General features: G+C 46.9%; 1 protein-coding gene across 1 annotated transcript; it reads left to right on the forward strand.

Moving 5' to 3' along the window:
• Positions 1 to 2,051: 2,051 nt before the first annotated feature.
• LOC103894980 lies at positions 2,052 to 11,360 on the forward strand. Its single transcript, XM_009274474.1, has 6 exons — positions 2,052 to 2,112; positions 2,966 to 3,244; positions 5,232 to 5,480; positions 8,875 to 9,012; positions 9,626 to 9,745; positions 11,200 to 11,360. The coding sequence occupies exons 1-6, from the start codon at positions 2,052 to 2,054 to the stop codon at positions 11,358 to 11,360; spliced, it is 1,008 nt and encodes a 335-aa protein (XP_009272749.1).
• Positions 11,361 to 13,171: the final 1,811 nt, after the last annotated feature.

Genomic DNA, 13,171 nt, shown 5'->3' on the forward strand with positions numbered 1-13,171 from the left:
TGTGCTGTCATCTTTATCTTGGGTGTGATTTTTTTTTTTTTTTAGCTAGTGAGGATGTGAGGGACAGAAGGAGCCTAATGGGAATTCATACACTGCGTGATGTATGGTGCACTTGCAGTCAGAAATATTGAACTCATAAATGTACTCATTTGCCCTGGAGTCACTGAGAGGGAGACTAACTACAGGACACCGCAATGTCACAGTCACGCAGTCACTTCTGTAACAACAGAGCTACAGTAGAAAGGCCGTATTTTTCTTTGATTTTACTGCAAATCTGTAAATGAGCTCTGTGAGGCTGCTATCATTGGCTGGAGGAGAAGGTGCACTTTTGCTGGATTTGGCTGTATGCAGACCCCTTTTGCATTTTGTTGTTTTTCTGAGATTCTGAACATTTTGGGGTGCTATTTTGAAGCGACCCTGCACATGCTGTCTGTTCTGTCTCGTGTCTCCACCACAGCACTGCAACCCTAAGCTCTACCAGCTTGCCCTTCAAGCATGAAGGTGAAATGACGTTGAATGTGCACATCCAAGGCAGATGGTTAACACCAGCCTTGCAGTCGTTGAGAGAGATTTTCTTCATGTCATTTCAGCAGCACAGAAGGAAATGAAAGTGTTTCTTACTGTAAATACTTTTCTCTCTCCCCCTTCCTCTGCACTGTTGTGAGTGTCTGAAGACTCACTTCACTGCTTTTCTCTGAGAAGGCTATTTCTGTCACATCTTAGATCAATTTAGGCCTGTCCTATGCACGTATGATAAAGACAGGATGGTGTTATGGTAGCCTTGAACAAACTTGTAAATTTTGGACACTGGGAGCAGGAGGTGAGATGTAATTGTCATTGCTAAGAAGTCAGAGGGGCCAAACCACTGGCGGAAATGTGGAATTATCAAGCAGAGCCAAATTGTTTGAAAAACAGTGCAGACCACAACACAAGGGGTTTAAACATTTCTCAGAAATGTGTGTATACGTGTAATTCTACCGTGTGGAGCTTCCTTAACGGGCTGTGTCTATGTCTGTGTCCAGAGAAACAGCATGGAAGTATAAGATTCCCAGCCACATCCTGAACAGCTGTCACAGTTATTCCCCAGCGCATCTATTAAGTGCGTCTAAAAAAATCCAGATGTTGGCTTTAAAGCTATGGTGGTTTACTTCCTCCAGTGAGCGAGACGGTTTCTGCTGCGTTGCTTGTGTAATCCACCTCGGCACTCAGTGCAAAATGCCAGCGTGCTTTAAGCCATCTCAATGAGTGTGAACAAAGTATCTGGCCCCGTGTGGCCCTGTAGATAAATGATTCACAGCAGTTCTTCAAGATTGGCTTTTCAGTCTCGTCTCTGGGATCTGCACTCCTAACAGAGCCAGAGTGGCTTTCGGGCTGCATTCAGCCTAGTTTTGCAATGCAACTTAGCTTCCCGTAACCTTTATTCTTTGCCTGGGGTGGCTGTACGGGAGCCCTTTCCTGCATGGCAGGTACCATTCGGTCACTAGAAGAGCCCGGCAAAGTTCAGGCTGGCAACGTAGCCTTTGCGTACAGAGGGAGAGCCTTCTTCCACACCTCCTGCTGGTGAGACTCTCCGTGACTGATCGTTGTTGGTATTTCAGAAAATCAGCACACTGCATGTACGGTGCTTTATCTGACTGGACTGATTTCTCTTCCCTGGGTGGGGATGCTGTACTTTGATAAACTGGAAAAGGATGAAAGAAATAGGTGTTTCACCTTTGCCCGGTCTCGGCGTTAGCATCTTCCTAAACGGGGTGAGCTGACCGGGAGATATTTTTGTCTCTCCTCACCTCTCAGCCCTATTCTCACACTTGCAGCTAGCTCCGAGGTGCGGGACTTTGCAGAGCACATCGTGGCTCGCGTTGGTTCAGCCCGAGTTCAGTCACCCAAAACCTGGCAGGTCTATTTTGAAACATTATTTAATCTGTCCACTATGGAGTTTCTTTTCTTTTTTTTTTCCACTCTTGCTTCTGACATCATTTCCTGAATGCTATATTCACTGTGCTCTGTAGCCAGATCGTCTTCTCAGCATATGATTCAAGGAGCTCTTTAAAATGGATTTCAGCTGTCCTTTTACTCTCCAGTGCTTGCTGGTGATAACAACTGTTACGCATGGTAAGTGGGATTTTTCTTTATGAAGTTGGCGCAGATTTGCCTAGATGAGCAGACACCTTAATTTTGCTCCAAGATCTTTTAAGGACTCTACCAGGTTTGGGGAGACGTCAAATAGTGTAACTGCTAATGCATGAAAGGGACAGTCAGACCAAAGTAAGACAGATTATTTTTTTAGTAAACAAATGATAACTAGCAATATAGTACTTTCTCAGTGTACTGCATCTGTAAAAGCATTTCAGCAGAGACCGTAAGGTCCTTGTACGCAGAACGCTGGCTGGAGGGGCTGGAGAGCAATGTGGTCCTGCTCCTAATGCTCGGTGTGACCTTGGGTTAGTCCCCGAGCTGCTGTCGCCCTGCCATTTACCCATCTCTGGTTTGCGTGCAGCAACTTAATAACGTGCAAGGATACTGGGAGGCTGGTTCAAGTTAAAACTGCGACCTTAGTCTTTGGGTAAAAGCAGCTGTGCAGGCAGCCGTTGTTTTTGCTACCCTCTGTACAAGATCCATGGCATTGATGCCCTGAGGATCTTTCTTTGCACAGCCTCTCAGCTCTGAGGGGGGGTGGTAGATGGTCATGTCAAATTTGGGGAGAGAAAAGACCAGCTGCTCAGCCTTTCGTCGCCCTGTGCGCATGGCGTGCACACCACTCCCATGTTAACAGGGGGGAAAGTTGGCCTTTATAGAAAGCTTCCCACTCCTCTAATTTTCAATTACTGGTGACCCCAGCCTGTCACTAGGGGTGGGTCTGTTCCTCTTAAGTCTCACCTGGGCATTTACCTTTCTGGGAGGCAGCCGAGGGGGGATGGATGGACACGGCAAGCTCGCTGCCCACACTCCGTGTCTCTCCTTTCAGGCTCTGTCACCCGGACCGGTGTGCTCAGCGGTGGCTCAGCAGTCTTTTCTGTGGGAATTCAAAGTCTGCAGAACCTCTCCAAAATGAGCAAGAGGGATGTGAGATGCTTGACAGCTGTCTTAAATGATACTTTGTTGGCCAAGTGCGGCACTTCTGCTGGCAGATGCCTGAACTTGCAGAATGGCTCCCTAGTGCTGAGGAGTGTGGAGAAAGAGGACGAAGGAAAATATGAGTTTGTTTTTCACAACACCACCAGATTTTTTACACTGGAAGTATTTGGTAAGTGGCCTTCTTAGCAACAAATAGCTTTTGAACTTGTGAGCCTGGCTGGAAGCTGGTGCCTTGAAATTCTTCCTAAGAGACTGCTTGAGCTTGCAGGAGCTATAGGTGCCTCCGGAACAGCTTTGTAAGCCTCTGGCACCTCAGGGAGCAGTAATGGTGAGTGTAAACTGAGGGATGCTTTTTGCATCCACGTTGTCAGTCTCTCCTGTCTGTTGAGCCTTCCTTGAAGTAGCCGGTCAGTTGAGCTACGTGCTATTTTTCCCTGATGTAAGAGACAGCAGCATGAAGTGTTTGTGAAGTTGAGCCTACGGTATGTAGACATGTAGCTGGAGATTTCAGTCCATTTCCAGAGTACTCTTCCTGATGGCTCTCATGAAACCTCTCACTGACCGACAGCATTTTGCTGCCTGTGGACATACTTCCTTAAGGAGTTAACCCTACCTGACTTGGCTCTTGAAACTGAACTGGACTTCTGTGCAGGTCTGGGTTGAGCTGTGCTGAGTTTTTCCCCTGCTTCATGCAGCTGAGGAAAGGTACTAAAGTAATCCGGGTGTGACTTTCTGATTCTTAGCTGCCCCCGAGCAGCTTGGCGGTTAGCATCTTCTGGGTCTTTTCAGAGACCAGCGATAAGTACCTTACCGTGCCAGTCTCCCTACTGTCCTCCCTGTGGCCTCAGAATTGCCGCTCCCCTTCGTGTGCCTGCTCATCCACCTGCGGGGTGAGAAGACAGAAACAAAGTCGCTTCTGTACAGGATCCAGCTCATTGCTTGGGTTAATATGGAGAAGGCTTAGATGGGTTTGCCCCCCTGCTGAATAGCACTCCAGGCAGCCAGCGATCATTGCTCTCTGGCCTCATCTCCACCGTTCCTTTTGCAGGGCTTTCACTTACACAAGCTTCTAAGAGAAATTGAAGCGTATGAAATTGTAATGAAAATGTCTGAGCAAACTGGTCTCAGTGAAGACAAATGAATCCTTACACCTTTCGGGCGCAAACAGGCGGAACTGCTGCGGAGTGTAGGTCAAAGATGTGACTCCTTGGCACGAAGATCAGGGGCTTAGACTGGAAGTAGGCAAAGACTGCAGAGAAGTGTCCTGGGTTTAACCTCCATTTCAGTAGATTTGCTTTGGGAACTTTTGTCTCCTCCTTGTGTTCTGTCGCCACACCTAAGTCAGGGAAAAAAATTCACAGCAAAGGTATTCCTGGAGGCAGTGAATTTTAGCTGAAGGTGATGTCCTGGTTGAAGAAAGTGATTTCTGAGCTCATTTACATGGATGTTTGCATAGACGTTCTCAATGTGACTCTTACTGTCATAAAACCATACCACTTCTCTGTCTAGTCTGTATTTGCAAAGTGGCAAATGTAGGAAATAGGTTGGCTCCCTGTAGTCGACTGAAAGAGAGAAATTCAGGAAAATGTAATAAGATCAATGATTCATTACTTCGTTTTAAATTGTCCTAGTCTGGGTCATCCTATCTAACTGCAGGTGTCTGGTGTTGATACCTATGTTGGGCATGATTTGTACTAGTCCCTCTCTAAAATGGAAGAAGAGGCAGAGTGACAGCAAAAGTACAAACCTCTGGTGGAGGAGAGGGCTGAGTCTCCTCTGAAGCTACGGTTATCTGCTGATTAGAGGAAGCCTCTGGCTGGCAGATACTTTGGGTGTTTCCACCGTCCTCTCAGATCAGGGGCTTTTTTTGCTTTTACAATTTCAATAAAGAAAATGAAGAGACGCCAGATTTTTGTGGCATCCCCAAAACGGGGACCAAGAGTCACTAGCAGGCTTGGGTGGGCACTGCTAAGCATTTCAGGGCTGGGGGCAGGCACTGAAGAGTCCGGTTACTTATTTCTGTGCTCCCTGGCTACCAGTAAATGCGGTGGTAGTGAGACTGCTGGTAAGGGAAGCTTCTGTCCAGCTCATGTTCACTGCTGAGTCGGTTCCTCACCTCTCTCTTTCCTCCCTGTTCCCGTGCTGTGTGCGACCAGAGCTGGCCGTTGGTATCCAGTGCTTCCCTAATGGGACTGGAGAGTTGTCCTGCAACGTGACCAGCAACGAGAGCACCAGCTTTCGGTGGCTGCTGAATGGCATCAAGCTGAGTGCCCCTGAGGCTTGCATTAAGGATGGTGAGAAGGAGGTTTGCCTGGACAAAACCGTGCCTGGGGAATTTGTGTGTAAGTTTTACCATGGGAACAGCGTCACGAGGACCAGGCCCGTTGTGCTGTCTTGCAGCTATGGTGAGTAACGGCGTCTCCGGAAAATCTCCCTTTTGGTGTCTTGCAGCAGAAAACTAAGGAGTTGTTGCTGTCTGCATAATACTCAACTCTTCTGTCCTCTGGCAGCTGCCTTCCAGACTTACCACATCCTCCCTTTAGAAAGTGTCCCCTTCACTTCCTTCTCCCTCCTGTGTCTCGGACTGACACAGCCTATGACCACAGAAGGGATGAAAGTTTGTTCAGGAGGTCCTTTTACCCAACCCTGCAGCAAGGATGGATCTCTTTCTGTCTGTTTTCCTGCTTCCCAGTGATGAAGACCTTGCATCCTCCTGCGCACCGATCCTCTGTGCCGGTTTAGAAACATGAGCTGCTTCCTACTCTGACATTCATCCATTACCCAGATGGCCTTCCCGTTTCTGCAACGTCCCTGTAAAAACACCTCCGCTAGTTCAGTCCTGTTGCTGCTGGACTCAGCTGAGGTGTTTTGCCTTGTCTCTTTTCTCCTTATCTAGGCCAGCTGCACAGAGATTTACCGGTCTATATAAATGTCTCTCCATCAGCCCCACACCATCAGAGGTGGGGTAAAGACACAAGTCATTTACTTAAGAAATGCAGGGTTTTTTCTCTCCATGTCCCTGCTCGGATATGTAGTTCTGTGAGAAGGCTGTGACTTTATCCATTTGCAAGCTATCCATAGATGCCGAGTACTCTGCTTGAATCAGGCCATAGTTTAATGAGACAGAAAATCCGGATCCTAGGACTGGTCAGAACTGCCAGAACCTCATGATGCAAAGCACTGGTCTGTATCGTAAGTTTATATTTATTTAAAAAAAAAAAAATTAGATAACCTTGGGTGTGATTTCACTTGCATCTCTAGTAGTGAAGGTTTTTCTCCTCTCTGGCAGCGAAGATGGTCATCAAAACTACATCAGGGTGGCATAATTTAACCACAAGGTTTTTGACTAATTTAGCTGTAATTAATTTAATCACATTTGCTACTAGAGAAATTGTACTGTGCAATAGCACCTAGCATTTTAGAAATTGTCTGAGACGCTCCAACTCCACAGCAGATACTGTCTTTTCTTCTATGGTTGGCATACAGTTGGTGTGAAAGCAAAATTACGGACATAAACCCTATATCACGTGTGCTGGCATTCAGCAGAAATGCCGTGGGCTGTTCATGCCTGATCGCGTTGGCGGCACTGGCCAATCTGTACAAGTTTGGCATTTGCGATTGTGGAGCGGTGATCTTAATTTTGTCCAGTTAAATTGGTCAGAGGTTGTTCAGCATAGTCAGACCCAAGTTGGCTGAGGCACTGGGGAATGAGGATGCGAACATCCATGAGCTGTTCAATCAAGCCCTGTGATAAATCACGCGAGTGCTGACAACTACCATTGCTTATTCTGGGTGGCTGCCCAGTCCCCTGGGTGCAATATCGGTTCCCCATTTCCTCTTGAAAAGCCCACAGGGGAATTTAGTGATAGCTCTGTTGGGATGGACACGTGCACGAACACGTATTTGGAAGGCTCTGGGAGCAAGAAAGTAGCAGCGATTCTACTTTTTAGTCACCAAATGCAACCACATTTGTAAAAAGTGAACTAAAGCAATTCTGAATACTAGTAAAATGAATTGAAGAGAGAAACGAATTCAATTAAATTAATTAAAGACTAATTCATTATTTTTGTGGGTTATTATTTGTTCCAGGCAAAGGGCTGAATATAGTTTTTCCACTGTAGGTATAAGACCTATGTAAAAGCACCTACTTGGGCAACCTGTTGGCTGATGAAATTAATTTTGAATAATTGTTAGTGTAAAACAACTTTGCAGAAATACTGTAAACTTCCCAGGCACCAAAGGGCTCTGATCACACAGGATCTAAAGCAGAGGATTCAGAAGTTAACAAGTCAATGTATATAAAAGGCTTTATTGATTCATTACTTGTTTTATTACTTGTTTACTACCGATTTTTAACACAATATTATATCTCAAAAAGACCTTTTTAACAAATGGCAAATTTTTAGGAAAAAATATTCAGGAAAAAATATCTCCAACATATATTTATGCCTTTGACAATATTCTCTAAGCTTTCATCAAAAAGAAAATAAAATTATTAGGGAAATGATTTCTCATTTGCTGAAAGTTTAATTTTGAGTATAGATTTTTTGAACTTGGTAACTGTTTCTAAAGAGGCTGGAACAAGCACTCCGAAAATACTTCAAGTATGTGTGATTTCACACACAGGAGCACCTGTCTACAGTTGTTTTTACTGTTCTGGTGAGTATGTGGACCATGACAGCGTGTAGTATGTCCTGGAACGTTAGAAACACTTCCCAGCCTTTGGGGATATGCAGCAATTTGTGCGTTTGGGGTCTCGAAAACAAGCTCCAAATGAGCCTGTTGGTTTCTGCAGTGCGGTGCTGTGCAGGCGTGTGCGCAGCCAAGAAGCAGCCAAATGATTCAAAAAGGGATGGCATAGGTTTACCTAAGGAGTTTTAAGGAATTTGGATAATAGCGATAGTTGAGCTGTATGGGTTTTTTCGTATGGGAAGAAGAGTTTTCCTGCTGGCTGCCCCAGGTTGGAGCACACTGACTCAGTGAAGGAGCGAGTCTGGACGGGTCTCTCTTTTCTGCAAGTCTGTGATGCCCTCTACCAGCTGCCCTGCTCAGCAGCAACGTATGTGCAAGTCTGACCCGTCAAAGCAACCCTGAGCAAGGGACTCTGAACTGGGTAATAATTACCACTGACTTGTGTGTGGCCTTCTGCTCAGCCATCTGTAGTCGTCGCCTCCTGCTAGGCGTTTCGCGTGATCTCGGTTGGGAAGGGGAATAAAGAGAAATCCTTCCCCGAGCAGCAGTGAAGCCGGTTTCCCACCGCTCTGACTCGGGTGGCTGGAGTCTCTGGTGCCTGAGGAAGTGCAGGCTCTGATCAGACTTGCTTTGAGGTTGGCGTAGTTGTTACATGGCAGTCCTAAGTGGAATCTCTGGGGCCTAATACAAGCTCTGAGGGTAGACTCCGCAGCTTTTCTTTCAGCAGAAGATGCTAGCTTAGGTCTCCCTCCTCTTCTCAGCTGCCTGTTTTCATAAAACTTGTTGAAATGTAGTATCTTTCAAACCACCACCTTCCCTGTTAAATTTGATTAAAACTTATGAACTACCTTAGATGTTACTGGTCAGAGTAGGCAGAAACAAATGCACGCGGCTTAGTCACACAAGCATCTTAACGAAAAATTCCATACCATAATTAAACAATGTGACATAAATCACGATATGCCACAGTTCACAGCATCAGCCCCCCCGATCCAAACCAAAGCAACAGTAATGCCGACATGCTCTAATCTGGCTGCAGGGTTTCTCCCGTTTGCAGAAAGAAGCTTGTCCACCCTGGTAACTAACAACGTCATGTCCTTCTTGCAGGAGACCTGCTGCAATACCCGTGGTTCATTTACATCCTGGCAGGGTGCGCAGGGGGTGCGGTTATCCTGGTGGTGGTTGTGTCCTCAGTCATATGTTGCTGCATGAAGAGGAAACACAAGTTCATCCCGGTGCCTTCAGGTGAGTGGAGAACACTGTTGCCCCCTGGGATGAGTCTCACAGAGGACTCTGTTTGTGCAGGCTGGGGTTGAAATAGCCTCAGCATAAACTGGTCTCAGGTGGGTGGCTACTTGTCTTCCAGCCAGCCTTCCCTTGACCTGGTGGAGCAGAAAGCTGCTTGTTGATAGGCAACTGTTACGACCAGCGGGGTCTTGAATTAAACCTTACTTTTCCTTTTTTCACCTCACGCTTGCCACCACGTGCTCCTGGCCAGAAAGAAACACAGCAAAACCTTTTCTATGGGCAAGAAAACTGAGCCTCATTCAGGTCGGATCCTGAAATGACCTGAAGGCTTCTGATGGCAGTCCTTTGTCAGCACCAGTCCCTGAGTGCAATCTGCCCATGCCCAGTGAGGCCACCTCAAGCTGTGATCCTGCCAGCATCGCCAAGCTGGTCTCTGACAGGTTGCAATGGCCTTCTGTACTCGGCATCTGTCTGCTCCAGGAATGGAGCCAGTGCCGCATGAGGAGGAGATGCAAGCATGTGTTGGTGGTCTGGCCTCGCAATGACCATGCTGAGGCTGCTGGGATGTGGGGGACCTCTTTCCTTCAAGTCTCTGGTTTTTGTTTTACAGAGGAGGAGAAGGATGACGGACTAACAATGTCCGTGGTCTCCAGTGAAGGTGTGAAGAGCCCCCCCAACGGAGACCCTGTTGAGGCTCAAGCTGCCCAAATCGACTGCCCTCCAAAGCCTGGTGGGTCCAGTGACTTGTTTGAAGTCAGACAGATAGCTTGTTTAGGAGGGTGAAGGACAAAATGGATGTGTGTGGCTGATGAGGGAGGAGCTGACTGTAGAGAGGGGCCTCGGACTCACTAGCGGAGGGAAGGTGCTGCATCTTGTCCAGACGACAGAAGTTGCAGCAGGTCATTTATCAGTACCTTACTCGTGCTCGGCTTCTGCATGGGGGGTAGCTCTTGCCCTCACCCAGCCATGAGATGTAGCGGCAGCTGTCTCATAAGCATCCCACAGAGAGTACTACCAGCAGACTGCAGACTGTCTGTTCCAGTATCTCCTGTGCTAAAATACACATCTCAAAACCAGCAACCCCCCAAAACTTAGCAGTTTTCCTGCAATTTTATCACACACACACTCTTCTCATGAGTAACATTTTATGAAAATCAGCATTGTTTTTGTAAGCAGTCATCTTCAGGACAGCACCCACCAATATGCTGAGCTGTAAACACAGCTAAATCCCATCAAAGTCAGAGGCTTGTGTATTTCCTTAAATTGCGGCTAAAGTGGGAATACGGTCACATTTTAAATCCTTCAAAGAAATTGAGAATAAAACCTCACAGCTTTAGCACAGTATGGTCAAGAGAGCGCAGCGATAAAAACCTTCTAGAAATCTCCTGTTCTGTGAGTGCTTGATATTAATATTCCACTTTTTGCATTATGTTTCCCTCAATTTTGTTTCACAAACATGAATGCTGGCAACACCTTCCCTAGTAATGCACCATCATCAATATGTCTAGCAGAGACATCATGAACTGGAGCACCATTACATAGGTCACAGCCTGGTCTCAGCACTACTGTCTTCACTTCTGGTGTCCTTCACTGTACCATGCGCAGCCTCTCAGCAGCTCAGCTATGCTTTATGTCTACCCATGGATGCTGCTTTGCTCTGCTTTCAAAATATTAAATGCTACTCGTGAACATAGTGCAAGAAAGGGAAAAAAAAAAGTCATTCAGGTCATTGTTTAATATTAATATACTTAAAGTGTAGAACTTTTTTTTAATAAAAAAATTATGCATTGTCAGTTTGACTCACAAAGTATCCCATATTTAAATTTTCTACAAATAAGTAAAAAGCAGAGGTGCGTGTGGAAAGTGTTTAGGTAAGAACATATTAAATGTGTGCTGTTAGCCAGCTTTAATTACTCAGATGTAACTGAATAGATTTGGCTTTGGTGTTTTGGTATATTCTGGGCAGTTGAGCCCAGAAAGCTTCAGCACCAAAGTGTCTAAAGCCACGAGGGACAGCTCAATAAATGAGTAGTTACACAGAAAATTGAAATTTGACTTGCAGACACCTGGGGAGAGGGGACTGAGTGGGTTAGGCAGCCTGCAGCATCAGGGACTGGGAGGAGGATTTCCATGAGAGTGAGCATAGCGTAGGCACTTATAAACTGTTTCTCCCTTCTTTTTCAGACACTGCCCGGACTGGTCAAGGCATTGAGCCCCAGCTGCTAGTGGAAGAAAACTTACCAGTGGAGATAGAGCCTGAGGAAATGCCAGACCCAGAGGTCATAGTTGATGTGGAAAGCCAGGAAAATGCCTCGGACTGTTTCCCGGATCCGACTGATGACTGATCTGGCATGCTTGCTGTTCCACCCTGTCTTGAAGCCTATGACACCCGTCCTTTGCATCCCATAGTCTCATTGTGTGTAAGAATTGGTCCGGAAAATTTTAGCAGGGGAAAGACGTGAGGTGTCAGGCCTGCTAATGTCATTTAAAAAAAAAAAAAAGAAAAAGAAAATATAGGGAAAAGCACATGCATGGCTTAAAGGCCGCACTGCCGTGGGCTGACAGGTTCACTAACAAACAAAACTGGGCAGCTCTTTGATGCTTCGCCTGTTAATAGACCTGCAGCTAAACTGTGGAGCCCTAGAGGACAGCCTGAAATGAGACAGGCGGTTCCTCCTGCTCCCTGCCTAAAGGCCGCACTGCCGTGGGCTGACAGGTTCACTAACAAACAAAACTGGGCAGCTCTTTGATGCTTCGCCTGTTAATAGACCTGCAGCTAAACTGTGGAGCCCTAGAGGACAGCCTGAAATGAGACAGGCGGTTCCTCCTGCTCCCTGCCCACCCCACGCCTTCCTATGTCTTTGCCAGCCAGCGGTTCCTGCAAGGGGCAGGCATGACAGGCGGATTGAGGTGTCAGTCCCAGACAGAAACAAAGACCTGCCAGAAATTTCCTGAGAAAGCCTCTTCTCAGGAGATTTCAAGGCACTTTTCACAGGCCCTGCAAAAAAAGCTCGATGGTGGTTTCAGCTAGGTATCTGCTGTGCCGGGTGTTTATCTGAATCGTTCCTCTGAGCTCTACGCCCTTTGTGATTTGGCCCTCACCGCTTGCTGTGTGGGGCCAGGAGTGGTGGTAGGGGCTGCTGCATGCAGACCCCGGGAGGTGAGGCTGGCTTGCTCGCCTTTTGATGCCCTGTAATGGCAGGGGGCTACTGATTACCTTTTGCCAGAACCTGAACTGCTCGGGTTGCCAGTGAGTTAAAACAGCTCTGTCACTAGCTTGCTTGCTTGCAGCAGAACGGTGCCTGGGGCTTGGGTGTGTAATTTTGGCAGAAACATTTATTATAATGCTGAGATGGTTCATCAGTGCAAGCATTAGTGCCTTTAGTGTAATGGTTTAGCTACTGCAAGCTGATTAAGCTGGCCATCTGCCTGTGCATGTAGGCTTTTTCAGTGCTGTGTTATTTGCACAGACAGCAGCAATTTATAGGATCTCTTAGGCAAGTCTTGCTGCTACACACGTCCTGTTCCGCTCAGGGGAGGTCTGCGAGTGGAGCAGCTGGGGTAGACCTGCAGGGAAGAAGGACAAGGTGAGGCGAGGGCAAGGACTCGGTCCCAGGCAGAAGGTAGCTGAGTCCCTGGCAAAGCTGCCAGGGGCAGCAGGGCTGTCAGGCTACGGGGAGTGCTGCAGGATGCACTGCCAGGGCAAGGTATTTACTGTGTAAGTGCATTTTGGTAGTCGGAAGCGAGGCATGTTGGTGTTAAACTAGCCGAAAGGGCTAGAAAGGCATGGTAGAGTAAAAGCAGAGATGGTACAAATTGGAGCCGAAAGGGATGGGGAGGTGTGTATTGCATTCCTCTCTTCCCTTGTCATTTTGTCCCTGTTTTATATTGTGCTGACATTGTGCCATGAATCCTTTGGAAACGGATTTAAGGTGTGCCTTGTAAATACCACCCAACGAGGTCTGCAAGTACCCCAGCAAAATCAAAACCAAACTGAACGCTTCTCTTCCAGGCGGGGGAGCTGGTGGGACGGCTGCATGCTTACCTGGAAGTCTTAATGTCTGTGTACATGGCAAAGCTCTGCATAGGTGACACCCAGCCATAGGTGGTTGTTCTTGTTGTTTCCTTGTCCTGTGACTCTTTTTAGAAGATTTTT

This window comes from Aptenodytes forsteri, unplaced genomic scaffold (assembly GCF_000699145.1).
Source record: "Aptenodytes forsteri isolate BGI_AS27 unplaced genomic scaffold, ASM69914v1 Scaffold207, whole genome shotgun sequence".
In the NCBI taxonomy this organism is placed as follows: domain Eukaryota; kingdom Metazoa; phylum Chordata; class Aves; order Sphenisciformes; family Spheniscidae; genus Aptenodytes; species Aptenodytes forsteri.

Excerpts from the sequence above, each read along its gene's own strand:
- LOC103894980 (XM_009274474.1), top strand. The coding sequence starts at position 2,052 with ATGGATTTCAGCTGTCCTTTTACTCTCCAGTGCTTGCTGGTGATAACA. Across the intron at positions 2,113-2,965 it reads GATAACAACTGTTACGCATG|GCTCTGTCACCCGGACCGGT; the intron begins GTAAGTGGGATT and ends CTCTCCTTTCAG. Across the intron at positions 3,245-5,231 it reads TTTTACACTGGAAGTATTTG|AGCTGGCCGTTGGTATCCAG; the intron begins GTAAGTGGCCTT and ends GTGTGCGACCAG.